Here is an 18,969-nt window from a genome sequence, read left to right as displayed (position 1 = left end):
CTCTCTCTCTCTCTCTCTATCATAATAATGGTACATTTTCTTGGATATTAATTGAGAAAGTGTTTATAAATACAAAACCAATCTAGAAATTAAACATCTTTAGCTCTAGATTGCTGTCATATAAATATAAAAATTCCAATATTCCCATAATGCAGCCCGGCTCATTAATTTTCAACATTACCTTTAATTATTTAATACATCCAGAGATACTAAAAGGAAAAGCTACCAAAGTATAAACTGCATCGTAAAGTCATATCGCTCAACCAAAATTGCACTGAACACCACGCTCTTGAAATAAGTTTCATTATTGCAGACATGGTCAGATCATGTCTTGGTAAACATGTGTTACACGTGAGGTATACAAATATCTCCTGTCAGCTTGCACATGGTCATGTGGACCACTACAAATAGGCACAGACATGTACAGTAATGACAGTAATGAATGCTGAGACATTCACTGGGGTGGGTGAAGCTGTCAAAGACGGGACTGAGTCATGGCTTGAGCAGTAGCTCACACATCACAGCATACCTGAGAGCACAAGTATGATGTACATTTAATATAGCCTTTTATAACCCATAAGTCGTGATAAAGCAGATTAGTAGAGGCTAATGTACAAGTAAGTTGGTCCCTCACTAACAACACAGTGGTGTCCGTTTTGTGCCATGCGTTGATCCGACTGTGGGTTGTGTACCAACACAACAACAAGGCCCAGGGGGGAATCGTATACATCGTGATTTTTTTTTTTTTTGGGACGATTTTCAAAATCAATTCTTCGATTATTTTTTTTTACCAATGATTCACCTAATATTTTCTGTTTATAAGGTACCGCTGACGGTGACTACATCAGCAAAACAGAACGAAAGCAGAAAATGCTGAAAATACATGTTATGTACTTCTTTACAAATTAAATAAATGTCTGACTGACATGTGATGTGCACTCTTCTTATGACACAATTCGTTTTTAGATAGGTCTCATGATATACTTTGTTTTTGTTAAAAAGGCAATACAAATCAAATCAGCACCCATATGTCGTGAAAGAATCAAATCGGGACAAAAGCATATCTATATATAGCATATATAGCGTTTACCATATAGTCTGAAGGTTGAGTTTATGTTCTTTATATGTTATACTAGATTAGTACTACAAATTATCATGCCAAATTTAAATAAAATGATGTGTTTTGGATTTACTTAAAGTACAGAGCAGATTAGGCAGTGATCTTCAGCCTGGCCTCTTTATCCCTGGGGCAGCTTAAATCGGTCTTTGCCTTTTATTACTTGTCTAGGGTGAAGATTTTCCCCCTTATTACTTTTTCTAAAAACAGAGCCAACTGTTGGATGAAATGCACTGTAATAAGCTTACAATGAGTCAAGTAGTGGGTTTATCACTTTGATGTTGCCTTCCCAAAGTGAACTTCTCCAGTACATCTGATATTCATTTTGCTGATTATTTTACGATGGCAAAACAATAATTGCCAAATTAGTAGGGTTGGGTACCGAACCCTGTACTTTTACCGGTACCGACCGAATCACGTCGGTACTACCGAGTATTGGTTCACGTAAAATCAAACGGTGCCAAATTTCGGTACCTGAGAATAAGCGCAAGCTTATCTGTCCTCTCTGCATGTTGACAGAGAGCAGAGGTCCGACACACACACACGCGCGCGCAGAGGTGCGGACGGAGCAAACTACGTCAGCGCTGCAGTTTTGTTGAAGTCACAGAGAGTCACGGCAATGCAGATAAAGCGGTTTCAAGTGTGGTTACAGTTTTTCAAAACTTCACGCAGACACCTTTCCCTGTGATATGATATTCATGGCGAGCCGAAAACAGTCGCGCTGCTGTTGACATTACACTTCCTCTGAGATGAGCAGGCACAACGGTGGTTTCTGTGTCCTAGGGACTGACTGACAGGCTGAGGTTGTAAGGCAAGGCAACTTTATTTCTACAGTACCTTTCAGCAACAAGGCCATTCAAAGTGCTTTACATGAAACATTAAAGAGCAGTTAAAAACGGTCATGATGAAAATAAAACAGGCTAAAATATAATAATATACAAATACAAGGATAAAAGTTACAGTGAGTAATACATTAATAATTATTCAATTTAATAGGTTGTAGGGATGGTTTTGGGAGGAGAGAGGGAAGGGTTTTATTTTAATTTTATTTCTGTCAGTGTAAAATATTCGAAATAAATCATAATGATTAAATAATCTAAGTAAATAGGATAAATAGGTTTGGAAATATGTTTACAACTGAAATAAAAAAAATTTAATTACAGAGGGAAATACCAAAAAAAGTACCGTTGGGTACCAGGAACCGAATTTCAGGTACCGGTATCGGGACTAGTATTGGTTCAGATGCAAAAGGTACCCAACCCTACAAATTAGATATCGTTTTGCAGCGGCATGTTGTGCCTCTCGGCACGAAAAACAGCAGAGATGTGAGAGTAACACAGTGAGGGGAGGAATGTGTCAAGAGAGTGCAGTGTGACAGTTCTGGCACAACAAGCTTCTTCGCAACCATTTTCCAATTACTCCACCTCTGCTGAACAAAATGCAGCTCATAAGAATTTGGTGAGACAGAAAAGCTCAATATATCATATTCTAGTAAAACCAGGATCTTAATTACTAAGCCACATATTTAAACAAACTGAAACTGGTGCTTATGATGGGACATTAGGAATTCCTACTCCACTAGTTGTTGGACTTAATACCGTGGTCATAATTTCCCACGTTGGAGTGACATTTCAGGTCTTGAAGCAGAAAATATTTCAATCAGCATTCATTGCTCAATAACATAAGTCACAGCAGTTGGGATGGCATAACTTGAGATCAACAATGTAACGTTATGGAGAATCTGCCATCATAGGGGGTTTCTGAGGGAAGTGAGAAACTGAGTGGCGCTGATACATGTTGCGTAACATTAAGCTAAAATGACTAGGGTGGTAGATCAAAGTTGAGGCTAGTGTCATGGTGTGGGTTGTGATGTACAGTCTAGTACATATATATTTAGCACACTTACGGATTGGGACACAAATGTAAATGTGAGTGGGATTCTGCAAAGGAGGCCAAAGTTATAGATCTGTATCTGCCCTCCCTTTTCTGTGTTAGACATCCTGCAGACCTCTGGACAGAGCACATGACTTTGTCCACCCCTCACTATAAGGCCCATGGGTGGAGTTAAAGAAGTTAAACGGGAGTACTGACCATTCTTCAGATGGAAAGAAACGTGTAAGAAAAGTGTAGTCTGACGGATTCGTAAAGTCGTTCTCCTTGAAGTAAAAGTTCAAGATGACTGGCTTCTGATCCAGTCATGTGGGCAGACATGTGATTATTGTTGTGCTGAAAGCAGTGTAAATTATCACATGGACATAACATTGTTAGGGCACATATCTTTGTACATAATGACAACTGAAAAGGCCATGAACTCCTGTCCAGTCAAAACGAGGGATGACCTGTGAATCACTGCATTTGCTAGCTGATGTATGCACGATACAATTTATTGTCAGCCCTTAGCATCAAGGGCTGGCAATGGCATTTACAGAAAACAGCAGCAATAAGTATGCACTTAATAAAAGCTCTTTAATGAGTATCTAAGAAGTTTCTAAAGAGTGACATTTCCATTCGCTAGGTTAGTTTTTATTTCTAAGGAACTTGTTTATGAACATAGATGTATGAAGAAGCACTGGATAGAAGAGGCTTTGAAATGAAAGGGCAGTACTGTAAATAGAGGGTGGCAAGGCGCATACTTGTGCAATGCTGCCTAGACATCAGGAGTTGCATCGGCATACTGTAGTGCTTAAAAATGCTACCCAGTGACATTCTAAAACCAAAAAACAAGAGACTTACTGTTCGTTGACGACAAAGATGCAATTGTCTTGTGAGGGTAAGCTTGAGACAGGGTGCTTGCAGGTCACCTTCCGTTCATTGTGGCTATTGAGAATAGAGAGGGGGAAAAAGGGAAGAAATTAGTGGTTAGGAAATCATACTGCATACAGGAAAAATAAGCCCATCAAAATTTCTGGATTTATCTTTAAAAATTGTGAATTGATATGCTGCTTACTGCCCTAAGAAACCCAAACATATTTTCAAAGAACTCAAGCTGTAAAGGCTTTAGAGAACTCTTCACCTGCAAAACATGAGAGCAGCTGAGGTAGAGTTTGTATTGGCTGAGTAGAAATTACTGAGACAAGATGGAACAGATACACAATATATAAGTAATATTAGCATGCTGTGCCAAAGGAGGAATTCATCAATCAAAAACTGGTCCATTCTGTAAAACTGGTCCTGTTGGTACAACAGACAAGCAGTCATGGCACAACCAAACAACATCTTAAGTGCCTCATGACAAGACAAAGTATGGCATTAGGGACCCAAACAAAAGCAAAAAGATGCTACATAGGGTCCACAGCAAAAAAACAACCTCTTTCCTTTTCAAATAAGAGCACCACTGCTTTAGCTTTTACAACAGGAAGAAAATAGCAATTTAGATGTAGGTTTAAGCCCATTTCACCTTTAACAAAAAACTTCAGCAGGCTGTTGTGCCATCCTACACAACATCCAATGACAGAAAACGCTACCCACCCATCTGTTGGCCAATTACAGCGGCCCACAGTCCCTTCCGCCCTGACATGATTAGAGCACCAGGACACAGACCACAGTCTTTGAAGAGGAGTAGTCCAAGGACTGGGGCCTTCTAAAGTAGAGTGTGGTTATAATGTGTGTGTGATCTGGATCGCGTGGGGGTGGAAGCCTCAGTAAACTTTCCAGTTAGAACGACAAGCTTCTCTGTTTCGAACTATACGGTAAATAGTAAATCCTGAATCAAGTTTTGTTTTCAACGGCATAATTGGAATAGTGACTGCACTGTTAAATTAATTCAAGATCCAGATCATCAGCTTCCTATCTCATAACCGAAAATCTATGGTTATTTGATTATACTGTCAGTGAGTTACATCAATGGGAAGTTCAGTAGCAGTAGATAGTATGTTATCAATATATTGACAGCAGTCATTATTTAACAAGACATTAGACAATATAAGTTGCATGAGCTGCAGCGTCAACAACCGTCTTCAAAGCTACTACTGCCTTAACTGGACAGTTATTCTATATTTCAGCTCAGTTAGGCTGAACTATAAACAGGAGAGTCAAGCTATAGCCCAAAAATAACCGTTTTTAAACATGGGGTACTCATGTACTGAAAAGAGCAAATACTAAGCATGAAATAGGGGGTTTAGTTTCAGTTTAGCCTGGAGAGCAACAGTCTCCACAGCTCTGGTCTATAATTACCAGAGGCACTGTTGGCAGCAGAGCACTCTGTGCGGTCTTTGGGCAGACCAACGGCACCATTTTTTTTGGTATCCCTTCACACATGCCTATGCTCTTCTGCACATAGGTTGGCTACAGATTTAAGAGGATAAAGAAAGCCTGGATAGGTAGTCATGTACACAGTAGTGGGATGAAGGAATGATGTTATGCAGAACTGTGGATGGAATTCAACAATCAGTAAAACTATCCAATACTTAAGAATCTTTTAGCTTTGATACTCTGAATCCATGCACCACAAGTTTGCTTTCATGTGGTACTTTAGCCATGGTTAAAAGGAACAGAGGTTTAAATATAAGGGTGCATTTTGCCGACCTATTAATTGGCAATGCATGCAATTTCATTACAGGAGAGAAAGGTGTTTGCGCTCCCAGAATGCAGTTACTTGTGGTTCCTAGAGTCTCTAAAAGTAGAATGGGAGCCAGAGCCTTCAGCTATCAGGCTCCTCTCCTGTGGAGCCAGCTCCCAGTCTGTGTTCGGGAGGCAGACACCGTCACCACATTTAAAAGTAAACTTAAAACTCGATAGACGGCAACCGGAAGAACAACAGCTACAGTGAGTTGCTCAAAACCTCTCTTTTTAGTAAACTCTGGGTACACAAACAATGTTGTCAATGCTTTCGTTAAGGTGTAGAGCCCCTGGTGATACTTTGAGCATTTCATCTTGTGTCGAGCCTTCCTAGTGTTTAAAAAATAGCTATTTTGAGGCTAGCATAAAAGTGCCCCTAGCTCTCCTATTCAAAAGGCCATTTGACCGAAAAACGAAAATATCTTAAAAGTGGCGATTCAGTCCTAAATATGCTTTTAAATGAAAGTTTGACTCGGGTACATTCACAAAAAGACCCTAGGTTGCATTTTGGCGAGAGTTACACTTTAACCGGTCTCTCCTAGTTATGCTGTTATAGTTTTAGACTGCCGGGGAACTTCCTTTGACACACGCACTGAGCTTCTCTCTCCTCTCTCTTTCCATCTGTGTGCATCCTTGTCCCAAAAATGCTTTTTACTAACCTAGCTCTGGGGAGCTTATTCCCCGGAGTCTTAAGCGTTTCTTTTGCCCAGCATGTTTCCTTGGATTAGGGTGGCACCTAAATCATGGTTGCAGCTGTCCCGGTGGTCCTGCTCCGCGCCCTGCTATGCCCAATTACACCCTGCTACGCTCTGCAGTGCCCTGCTACGTCCTGCTATGCTCTTGTTCCATTATCTTTATTATGACTCTTATTGCCATTGTTCATCACACCCCCAACCGGCACCGTCAGACAACGCCTAACAAGAGCCTGGGTCTGTCCGAGGTTTCTCTCTAAAAGGAAGCTTTTCCCAGCACCCAAGGTTTCTTCCTTAAAGGAGTTTTTCCTCGCAACTGACTGTTCGCCTGAGTTCAGGGTAGCAGACTGCTCTGCAGAGTCGTGTAATTACAACTTGCGTAATGTGCAAAATAATAGTTTTTTTTCTTCTTCTTCGATAACTCTGTTTTTGTGATCGTTAGGGGCCGAAATCGTAATCACGATTACAAATCTGATTAACTGCACAGCCCTATTCTCGACACCACATGAATGCAGCACAAACATCCCTATCTCGCAATGCTAACGAAAGTGAAAAATAATTTGTGTATCCGCCAGGGCCACGTGATTCGGATCTGCTCCAAAATTTGATTGGTTCTTCCTTGGTCCATACTACACCCTTCCACCAAGTTTCATTTAAATTGGGCAAGTATGTTTTCTGTGATCCTGCTGACAAACAAACAAACAAACAAACCAACAAATGGACAAACCAAACGGAAAACATAACCTCCTTGACGGAGTTAATAAGCATTGCAACATAATTTTTGTATGCATTTTCAGCTCCTTTCAGCTCATCTTTGGTTTGGCAGTCCATGTAGTAAGACCCAATGGCTCTGAATGATGGTACAGTAAGCATGTGCTCTCAGCACCCGACACAAGATCACACAAGCAAATAACAAATAAAAAGTCAAACATTTACTGTACAGACCAAGACCGTTTTCTCAGAAGTGAGCAGACCAAACAAAGGCTATGAGTTGACTAAACAGTTGATTTGCATTCAACAGAGTGATGGCCCCTACTCAGTCTATACTAAAAGAGGGCTCTAATATGATGCCCATGTTGCTTTCTGTTTTTGACAGGTGTTTGCTAAAACATTGGCCATAGGAACTTGATACTGGAACTTGGCATTGGCTCAAAACACCCTGATAAAAAGACAACCCCCATTAGCAACACCTGTTCATCAAGACATTAAAAAAAAAATATATATATATATATATATATATATATATATATATATATATATATATACCATATATATATATCAGCTGATGTACCCTACTTCCTTGGGATCACAAACATTTGGAAATGTACTTTCTTATTGCATGGCTATTTGATATTTTTTTGATGAACTGACCACCTCAATGATCCTGACCAGCTCCAGACTACTAAAGCTCACTCTACCCACTGACCTCCATGTAGAGTGGGCAGACACAATGTAAGGATAATTTGCCCTGTAAAAATCAATAAAATGTCACATCAAATTAATTTTAAATAAAATTGACTGAAACAGTTTTATCTGTTTGTAAGCTACAAGCAGATGAACCTGAAATAAAAATAAAGTAAATTATATTGGCTAAATAAAAGTGTTGAAATCTATTAGTTAAATATCACCTTCAAAATAACGTGGATCAAGGGACTTAGGGTTACATCTACAAAATGAAAAGGCCCTCCTGATGTTAACAATGATTTTGCAGATGTGTTGACTGAAACACGTGAGAGGTTAGTGTTTTTAAAAGGGGGTTGTGTCACATCAAAGAGCCCATATACCTATATGGACGGAAACCTTCCCAATGATACATGTGATATGGGAGGACAGGGAGCTCTTAAGCCTCAGGGGACAACATGGGGGCAATAATACACATTTCCTGTTTAGTAGATACATTTCCTTTTGGACAACCTACAAAAGTAGCCCATGACAATTCGTGGATGTCTCCTTTGAAGTATTCTTTAAGCTATTTTGTTATCCTAGTCACATTGTACTGTATTGGCATTTAGCATACCACTGTGACAGGCTTGATGATGCTGTGAAAAAGAATGAAGGCATCCCACATTGCAGATACGGACAATATTCTAAATTGGTTTGGTGTGCCTCCACATCATCATCATCAATAGCTGATCGTAAATATGACAATTGTTAGAATATGTGGGTTGTGCGCTATTTCTCACACAACATAAGGGCCCTCTGAAAACATTACTGGATGATAATGTAATCAAAGTTGATGACAGCAGCCATTGTTGCATCTAAAATCAACCACCAGCTCAAAATCTCTTTTTGGGTAAATAGGTTTTTCAAAATACCTCTGCCATCTAATCTTAGCTCAAAACACCATTTGTAATGGTCACACATGCTCTGGAGGATGTGGTCTGTGGTCACTACAATCAAGATTAAGTCAGCATAAAATCACAGGGCTAAGGAGGTAGGGGAGCATATGGTAACATTTTTTGCTTCAATAGAAGGCAAAAACATTGTATTCTCTTCAGTTAAGTTTAGGAGTTCTTCTTGTTTTCCAGAGGGAGATGTTGGTTTATTGGGTGGGTAGGAGTACAGGACACCAACAGGTTCCTTGTCTCTTGACCTCAGACGTATAGATGTGAGGAACTAAGACTGGAAGTGAGGGCTGACCACCCTGTAGTGGGGAGGGTTGGGCAAATCAGGACTGTCCTGTCCACAATAATTAGCAGTGAGCTGCAGTAATGAAGAGCTTAAGGTCTGGGGGTCAACACTCCACAGGCTTAGCTTTTATTGTTCTGGATGGGTCTTTGATCCCTCACTCCCCTTCTACAGTTTAACCACAAACAAATGAGAGGCTCCAAAAAGGATCTTTACATTGGAGAAAAGGGGAAAAGTCTTTATGAGTTTTGACAACATATTGTTGGGTTTTAATACCAGAGTTTGGGGGCCACACTAGAAGCTCCCTTATTTAATTATTTTACTTGAAAACCAAACCAAATCTTCAGTTTAGATCTCTGCTTGATACATTTTTAAAGAGATGAGGTGGGGGCAAACATTCGGTTTAGCATTCCACCTTATTCATGTCCGAGAAGCCAAAAACAGCCATTTACTGCTAATTTTGGACCATTTTCACTGAGAAATTATCATAGGAGGTTCATTCAACGGTCTGAAGTTCATTACACAAACAAAGTTGTTACTGTTGAAGTATCAAATAGAGACGTGGCATTTGACAACACTTAAAAAGTCACAATAGGGGTTACTAACATCATTACAGCCTTACTTTGAACAGGCCAAATAGAAGATGGAAGAAAAAAAACAAAAAAAAACACTACTTGTGGTCATTTTTTTTTTTTTTTCCAATGTGGAGGAACTGTAAACACTCGAGGGGATTTCCATTCATTCAAAACTAGAACAAATTTATCTACAAGTTATCATGAAAAGTCTGAACTGCTGTAGCTAATTTGGATACAGAGGAATTTATGAAAAAGAGCTTTTAAAAACAACTCTGCAACTTCGACACTCTGATACTAAGCAAGCAAATGGAAAAGAACCTACACTGTATTGTAGGGGAACTGAGAGTAGGCGAAAAACAGAACAGCACAGGCCAGAGCAATCAAGCAATCCAGCCTGATTTCCTCAGGATATGATCTAATGACACATACTCAATGCAGCAGATGCTTCAATCACAGCCTTCACAGGAGCATAGGTGAGAAGATTTTACACATTGCCTAGTAGGATCACACCCTTATCCTAGCAGTGCTGAGCTAGTGAAATCATACCATCTTATTTAAACCAGACTGCATGGTACACATTTTAGCTCCGGCTCCATTAACCCATATCCATGTTCTCACATTTAACTCTGCATTTACACATGTGACTATTTGCTGACATTTAAAACTAACTCTATGCATGTACCAACATTGTCAAGATCACAAATAGTTTTAGATACTTTTTAAATGCCAGTACAACAAAGGAAACGTCTACAAGAGTTCAGCAGGAAAAGGTCTTGGTCTCTTTAACAAATCTAACTGCATACCACCAAACAGAGCCTTTCAGCGATAATTAATTCTCTTGTTAATGCCGATAAATGTAATCCTATTACCCAGGAAGAAACTTGGACACAACTTTAGGCAAGGCCAATGACACATTATTAGGTGAGTATTAACTAGCATAAAAAAAAGAAGAAAAAAAAAAAAGAATTGGCTGCAGTGGAACTCCTCAATACCTCATGGACACTGACTGGAGGTATGAATAGCCCTCGTCACAAAAGCTGAGCAGAATAAGCAAAATAGGCAGTTTGTACGTGGGCATGAGGGGGGCAGCAAGAGAAAAGACAAAACAGGGGCTTTGCAGTCCCCGAGAGGCCACATGAAATGCAGAGCGGCAACATGAAGCAATGTGCGGTCACAAAATGGCAATACCTGGACTACTGTAATGTCCTTAAAGAATATCTTTAAGGTAATGTTGTGGAAAACTTGCCTCACACCAAAATCAGATGACATAGCCAGCCTGTCAAGCTTTGACTTTCACCTTAGACCTTTTTTCTTAACCACAGAAAACAGCTGCTCTTTCGGGCTACAAATCAGATTTAGTTCACAAACAATTCAATTAGCAGCCCCCTCAAAGCAGCTGTGTCAAGGTGACAGGAGCTCAATGGGCGACTCAAGAATATTTTGGAGTCATGGAAACAAGCTGCCTTCTCAAGGAAAAATAAAACACTGACAAGTGAAAGAAGTGAAATGATGTATTATGGAGAAAATTCAAGAAGTTAAACTGCAGCGCACTGTAGTGATGTAAAACCAAGCCTTGTTGTGGCCTTCTGACCAGAGGCCAACATGATACAACTGTTTTTATCAGACAAAAGGATTGGTTCCATAAAAGGTCTATTTATGAAACAGAAATTCCAAACATTACATTAACATTACAGTGTCTGTAAAACTCCTTGTTACCCATTTAATGTTCAATTTCAGGCTTCATTAAAGACAACAGCAGGCTAGCATTCAATACTTTCTTGGCAGATAAAGCACATGGAGGAAACCCAAAGGCAGTCTGTCAAAAGTACTGTATCAAAAAAAAAACACTGATATTTGTGAAAGTGAGATAGATGTCACATCCATATTGTGCTGCTATGTAGGTCAATTGCAGGACAAAGAGCAGTATCACCCGAAATAGTAACCACTCTTCTTATCAAGGTCATCTTCTTAAAGACATACATGGATGAAAGGCTGGGAAGCTGCAGGCTTATGAACTATTGACTAGTATTTTTTGAAAGATGGTAAAAAGGTTTGAAAACATTACCCTAAGCTTTCTTTCATACCGTTAAAGATGAGACTAATAGCAAGAAGTGGGAAGTAACAATTGCTTTCAGGTGTTCATTCCCCCTTTTACCACATACTGGAGTAAAGAGGCAAATCAACTGAAAAGCATTTGAATTCATCCAAAACACACATGAGCTGAAGTCATACCCCTACTGAGATTTTGTGAAGACAAAATGTCTTCACAAAGTGATGCTGCCATCATGCAAATTAAACATCTAGCAATCAATTGAGAAACTAAGCACATATTGAAGGGCAAGTTCTTACATGCATCTGAATATCTCAGGAAAAAAATACAAACATTTAACCAGTATGGTAGGTCTGTCTATGACCACCAGAGCTTTGGTGGGAGCGGACATCTCTCTGCAGCTTTTTACCATTTTGCTGATTTATCTCTCATGACTCAAAGCCTGAAATCAAATGCAGCTACACCCTCCTCTCCCCTTGCTGTAAATGGACTGCATTTTCTATAGCACTTTTCTAGTCTTCTAGACTACTCAAAGCGCTTTTACATAGTACAGGACCATTCATCATTCACACACATTCACACACTGGTGGCCGAGGCAGCCATACAAGGAGTCAGCTGCTCATTAGATAAACATTCACACACATTCACACACTGATGGCGCAGCATCGGGAGGAACACACTTTGGAACCAGAACCAAGGACACCTCGACATGGGACTGCAGGGCCAGGTATTGAACCGCCGACCTTCCGATTGGTAGCTCTACCACCTGAGCCACAGCCGCCCCAGATGTCATCTGCTCAGTGAGTGCTGGGGCTGGACTAGCAGCCAATAACAGAGCATCTATACATCTGCATTAATGCTATATAGCTGCTCTTTAATGAGAACAGTGTCTCTAGAATTTATTTGAATGGACCATCTGAGTAAATTTGCTCTATCCAAGATTTTTTTATTGAATATTTCTTAACAGTATATCCAGCTAAAAGGTCCGCAAAAGAGATGTAAACCTTCATTGGATGTGAAATCATGTATATTGGTAAACTGACTTCCTTAAAAGATGTAGGTTTGTGATTGCAATGATGTTTTGCAGTCAACTCAAGTGTTAGATGATGGAGCATCCCGCCCCCAGGCTGAACACCACAAATAAATTCTGTCTGTAGGGAACATTGCTGAAACATCGATGACTCCAAGTCTGTAGGAAACACTGATCATTGGGGACAATGGTCACTGAATGAGCTCATGGGAAAAGTGAATAAGTACAGCATAGCTGTTCCTTTTCTCCTTGTGGGTTTGACAAGTCATCCTAATCGTTTGGCTTTGTACAGTAATAGCAACACTACACACATGCTAAACCACACTATACTATGTGTATATGTAAAAAATATGGGATTTTAGTTAGACATTTCAAACAACTGCTGTGCACAAACAACCACTTAGTAGTCAATCAGTCAGACTATACAGACAGGGTCTTGACCACAAGCCACGACAGAAATACTTCAATTAAAACACGAAGGATCAAAATGGTTTTCAGGTTTGCCATACGTTTACATGCAGACACAAAAATAGTGGCTAGCTTCATAGATGATGTTTGTGCATGGTCAACATAGGAGTTCAACAAAGAACAGCTAACATGCCTAAAAACACATAATGCTGACGAACAGGTTCAACTGCTCCCTGTCAGTTTACAGAAATTCTGGCAACCACATGATCAAAAAAGCAAATACAATAAAAATACATGTTAGCTTAGCTGATCTAGTTGATGTGATCTGGTCTATATTGGTTATTAAAGAAAGGACATAGTCTAGGTTACTGCAGGAGATACATTGAACAAGGCTATAATTATAACTGACTGTGATTAACAGATACAAGATTTTAAAGATCATCCAGAACCATATATCTGATGCATAATAATTGAATACAGTCATCGGGGAAAAACAGTGGCCCTTCAGGACTGCTGAGAAAAAAAAGATCCTAAAGTATTTTCCCTCCAGGGGTTTGTTTTCGCTGTTGTGCAACTCAAAACTCACGGGGCTCAGCTTTAACTGACCAACAGAATGAGTTTTTAAAACTATGAAAGATAAAAAATGTAACATTTGATTTGCAATTTCCTTTTGGCATTGCAGGTCCAAAGTAGGGTAGGAAAGAGGTGCTCATTACACCAAACATGCACTATTTCTTTGATAAGGGAAAAGAACGAATAATATTTATTTTTTTAAATCTACAACTAATTACAGAAGAGAACACTAAAAAAACGGTCCACATGATGTAGCATTTATGCTACTAGTTGAACTCCAAGTATAGGGAATCCTTTTTTATCAAGGAACCTCTGCTTTGACAAAAGGCTGGCAAAATACGGTATCAGTGTGTGGTGGCGTCCAGTGCAAAAAAAACGGTGTTTGCACATAAAGCCATGTGAAGAACAAAACGCTGACTGGGAGCCTGGCAGGAGCTGGTTATAACTGCAATACAGAAGGCAATCACAGCAGCTGTATCCATCAAATAGCCATTTTGATAGCATCAACCATTACCCTTTAGAACACTTAAACAACCAAAAACCCTTAAATCATTATCGCGTTAGGAGCAAATCCCGCTCAATGTATGTAGTGTAATGTATGTCGCACACGTCGACAGCAGCACTGCAGGTTTTTACTTACAATGAAAAGCTTCCATAAATGTCCAAGCAGTTAAACAAGCGCGGTGAAGTCAAACGTGCAGAAAAACAAGTAACCGCTGTATCCAAATGTGAACGTCAGATGTAACGACCTGAGAGTTTCTTGTACTTTGAAGAAGCGTGTGTTGTGAAGTGCGCTCAGTCCGCTGCTGCTGTGCTCACTGGGCAGGAGCACTCTCGCAGACTGCCGCGCCGCGTGCGTCCGTAGTAGAGACACACTGAAACCCGAGAGCCGATGATGTCACGGTCCGGATGTAAAGAAAGCAAGGTGGCCAGCGGCGCTTTTATTATTCCCTCCCAGCACAATTACAAACCGAGCGAACAGAGGACGGACGGACGGACGGACAGACAGACACACACACACACACACACACACACACACACACACACACACATATACACCAGCTACAGTGTGATGATGGTGTCCTGGTGACTGAGTGATGAATAGAAAAAGACGTCCGTACTTTCCTCGCGCAGGATTTATTCTTTACAGGCAATTTACAAACTCCTCCACACGCGGAAGAAATGCATGGAGAAATAACATGGGACCCTCTAGCTAAGTGCTATATTACAAAACCACATGGAAGACCTGAAGTGACACCATATCCCAGATTTAAAGTTTTTCCTTTGTTTATTTGGGATTGTACCCAGGCAGGTCAATAATATAACACATAGCCCTAATTGAATTTGAGCTTTATTTCCTCAGTGAGCTGTTATTTCTGGCATTTGCTTCCTTGCATATGAATGTGAATAGCTGCACCTCCCTCAGCTCATTCTTCAACAAGTCCTGACAAAGGGGCATGTTGAAAAATGAGCTATGGCTGCGCTGGTGTTTGAAAAGCTAATCATGAAGTATTTGAATCATCCCCATAAAGTTGTGGTGAATGTGTTGCACAACATTGTGGCCACAGTTGAAGGAATTGTAATACTGTATCTTAGGTTTCCACTCGTGTCCACTCAAGTTACTGGAGCTATGCTATCTGGTTAAAGCTTGTTAGTTTCAATAGGATGAAGTGAGAGAAAGAACTGAATATCAAGTAAGTTCAGTAGGGAGCCTGCAGCTATTGAGGACATGAAAGCCCGGATAATGACCTCAGCCCCAACCTAGAAGCCAAACAGCTCCTCCACTCATCAACCTGCTGGGTGTAGTCAATGGTGCAGGAAGACACCCAGAGACAGTCAATACGCTCTTTAGTAGCTATTTTTCTCTCCCTGTTCCCTCATTTCAGTGATTTCCTAAGAGTGTACTGTAGCTCTCAAAGTCACTATATTTGAATGCATTTTTGTGGGTGTAAAACAGTAAAGAGGCATTACATATATTAACACCATCAATAATATGTTGACCAGCTCTACTACATAAATAATGCATCGTGCTTCCATTATAAAAGCGTGGAAGGGAGGGGGGTTACACTAAAACATTCAGTCCTTCAGCTATCCTTGGTCCTCCAGGGAGGGCCTCCCATGCTGGGGCCTGGAGCCAGGGGATATGCCCACCACCTGGGGCACAAAATTGACACCATACCCCCAAGAGAAAGCAGAGAGAGATGGGAATGAGTATCTGGAGGATATGTGATATATTTAGTGATCCAATCTATGAAATATGAATCTGTGGCGAATAAGGAGCTTGTGCTCCAACGCCCACAAAAAGGTGTCAGAGGGGAAAGTCAAAGCAAGCTGTTTGCCATCTGTGTGTGTTGCCACATGAGAGCAGTTTTTTTTAATTCCAAGATAACTGAAACAATAGTTTGCTGTCAGTGTTCAAATAAAACAACAGTCTGTTCTACAGAAAATTATTTCCATCGTGAAGCCCTTCACATTGTTATAAAAAACAGGACAGGGTGGTTACAGACAAAAGTACATTGCTTTCACAGGCTTGATCCTTACAACAATGTTCCTAACTGCTTAGTCATTGTAAATCAATCTGAGGGCATTTGCTAGATGAAAACGTAAATGTCACAATCACAGCCACACTGAATTACCCCCAGCATACATTTTCAGGCTGGGTTCAAAATCATAGATGCCGTAACTTTAATTGCTTAAGGAGTTTTACATTTTAGAGCCTAATGACTAAAAATGTTGTGTGTGGAGACCAAAAGCACTTGTGAAATCAGTCATGATCAACCCAGCAGCTGAGCATTTGTTCTGATTACAACTGTAGGCTATTTGTTGTAATTTTCTCTTTATAAATTAGGAAACATGCCAAACTCTGGCTTAATAGTAAAAAAATAGTCCTCACACACCAGCTCATCTGGCATTTAGTAGGAGTGGGAGACCTAACTACTGTTCCAAGAATCTGTTAAAGGAAGGGAGGGGGGGGAATGACCATACCAAGGTCATACAAACTCTGTTTCATCTCAACTCAAAACTTTAATTACACTCCATTTTATGGCTACACACCATTAGGCTTTATGACAGAGTAAGGATAACATCGTGGGCAAGCGCAGATGTTATCTCAGCGGAGTGGTCTGGCTCCACCACTCCTGTCTGGCCGTCAAATCTCAAGGCCTAGTAAATTAACGATGCACTGTGTGTGACAGGTACAGAGACTATGAACAATAGCTACAGCTGAACAACATAATGCAATCCAGTACAATAGTTTTGCGATGTGCAGTACTACCTTTACAAAGTTGATTATGTCCAATCTTTGTTTAGACAGGTGATGAGTCATCTCCCATCTCATTGTTTTTTTCAGGCCAGTTTGTTTTGATTTTATAGCAAATAGTTATGTTGTGTTCCTGCCCCTTGAACATAAAAAAGGTAGAAAATATAAACTGTTTCATGCACAAAGTTTCATAAATCCAAAGTGGGAATAGTCGAACATGCTGTGCTAATGCTGTTTCTTTAAGCATGCATACCTTGAATTGCATAATATTTTTGTGTGTCTAGAAACCAGTTGTCCTTTGCAGTACAGTACAGGGCAACTGAACCCATAGGGTAGTCTATGGATGAATCTGAGAAGTAAAAAGATATAAAAAAAAAAAAAAAACTCCTATACTGTACATTGTACCAATTATCAAGGAGCAATGGAGCTTTTCTTTTCAACTACAGTTTGCACTAGAGGCTTCATCCGGTTCTCAGATGACAGATGCCGAGGCGAAGCTTTCAAACTCATTAACTGCCCACACAGAGTCACAGAGAAATGGGAAGGCAGAGGGACTTGCAAAGTGTTCACATGTTTATCCACTCTCAGAAGATCCTCTCCTACCTGCCCACTCGCTCTCGTCTCTGACTCTTTCCTCTTCCACCTACACTCCCACGCTCTCTCCTTTGTCACTAAGATGCAGGTTATTACCTGCTGGTGTGCTGAACAGCTGCAGGTACAGTGGCTGCAGGCAACGGTAGCCTGAGGTAGATGGTGAAGAAGACAGCCTAAAATCAGAGTTTGCCAGCACTCTGCAGGGCCCTGTGTTCCAACTGAGTGATAGCGCAAGAATACTGCATGCATAAACACTTCCATTACCAGCTTGTCTTCAGGGAGCCAGTGAGAAGATTGGCTGAAATGGCCACCCTCTTGGTGCATTGGTGGATGAGGGTCTCAGGAAAGAGGGTGTCTTCCGCTCCAGTAATTAGCTCTGTGTGTGTGTGTGTGTGTGTGTGTGTGTGTGTGTGTGTGTGTGTGTGTGTGTCAAATGGAGCTGAAAAACAACAACAGACTCCTGGGTGCCTGAGTGGTCATTATTCACAGACAAAAGACCAAGATCTAGTCACTCCAGTGACATCAGTGAATTGGAAATTACTTTTTTTCCTCAACAGAAGACTTTGTTGAGGTCAAATATATGATGGATATTAACATGCATGCGAATATAGTCATTTTTATTTGTAAAGTGAATTCTGAAATGAAACACTACATAACTTGAAATACAACGACTTCTAGCTAATGTATCCGTCTCTGCGATGGAGAAATGGTTGTTGGGAATTGAGAAATCTCAGAACGAGACAGGACTCTTTTCCAAATTTCTTTTTTGGAGGGATATAACGAAAGGAAAAGGTGTTTACACTAGCACACTGAAGAAAAGACTAATTAGAAAAAGATCAAAAGGAATGTGGCTAATTTTGCAGAGGCTAACAAAATGGGCCAATCAATAAGGAAGTCAAACTCAAAGTCCCCCAGGCTGCCAGGAAGTTTAGGAGAACTGAATCCTCTCATGAATTACAACACCCTACTGACCATAATTACATGAGCAGTCCAAAATCACTGTGCTAATGACGCATTGAAAATCAATAGGCTGCTTCTAGGATCTGTCTCAGTCCTGTTTTTTTTTTTTTTTTGGGATTACACCAAGATGTAAGCAAAAGAGTGGGAGAACAATTAGGCCTGCAGATCAGTGAACCCACAGTGTTTTTCAAGCACAATGACCCTGGTGGATGACATCACAGAAGGTCAGCAGAGAACAGAGGGGTCGGACAGACTCGCTTCACTGCTCAGGCTGCTTTGTGAGCCTTGGCAACACTGACAGTCACAAATTCCAAACTTTGCAAGTCAAAACACCAATAGCGATGCGCTCTAGCATGAGCCCTCAGCCAGTCCAGCCAACTCATGACTGCTTGCTTGCTGAGAGGCTTGGCTTTCTTTTTCCGTTAAATTCAGTATCAGCAAAGGGTACAGAGGCTCCCAACTCCAGTTGTCCAAGAAATATTCATGGATGCTTTACATCTCGGATCATAAAACTGACAGCATCGGC

At 40.5% G+C, this 18,969-nt stretch overlaps 2 protein-coding genes across 4 annotated transcripts in view; both read right to left on the bottom strand.

Moving 5' to 3' along the window:
* The window catches only part of LOC144522305 (pleckstrin homology domain-containing family A member 5-like), a 41,293-nt gene extending 37,365 nt beyond the window's left edge, over positions 1-3,928 (bottom strand). For all 3 annotated transcript variants that reach the window (XM_078257268.1, XM_078257266.1, XM_078257267.1), the window contains exon 1: positions 3,851-3,928. The gene's annotated coding sequence lies outside the window, so the exon portion shown is untranslated. The remainder of the gene's footprint in view (positions 1-3,850) is intronic.
* LOC144521690 (pleckstrin homology domain-containing family A member 5-like) overlaps positions 493-18,969 on the bottom strand; it is a 47,038-nt gene continuing 28,561 nt past the window's right edge. Inside the window, exons 4-5 of the mRNA XM_078256243.1 lie at positions 3,851-3,934; positions 493-529 (exon numbers count right to left, since the gene is read on the bottom strand). Of these exons, the coding sequence (XP_078112369.1) occupies positions 493-529; positions 3,851-3,934 (121 nt within the window). The remainder of the gene's footprint in view (positions 530-3,850; positions 3,935-18,969) is intronic.

This window comes from Sander vitreus, chromosome 8, assembly GCF_031162955.1.
Source record: "Sander vitreus isolate 19-12246 chromosome 8, sanVit1, whole genome shotgun sequence".
Classification (NCBI taxonomy): domain Eukaryota; kingdom Metazoa; phylum Chordata; class Actinopteri; order Perciformes; family Percidae; genus Sander; species Sander vitreus.
The sequence above is the reverse complement of the archived record's forward strand: the minus strand, read 5'-3'. Positions and strand labels throughout refer to the sequence as shown.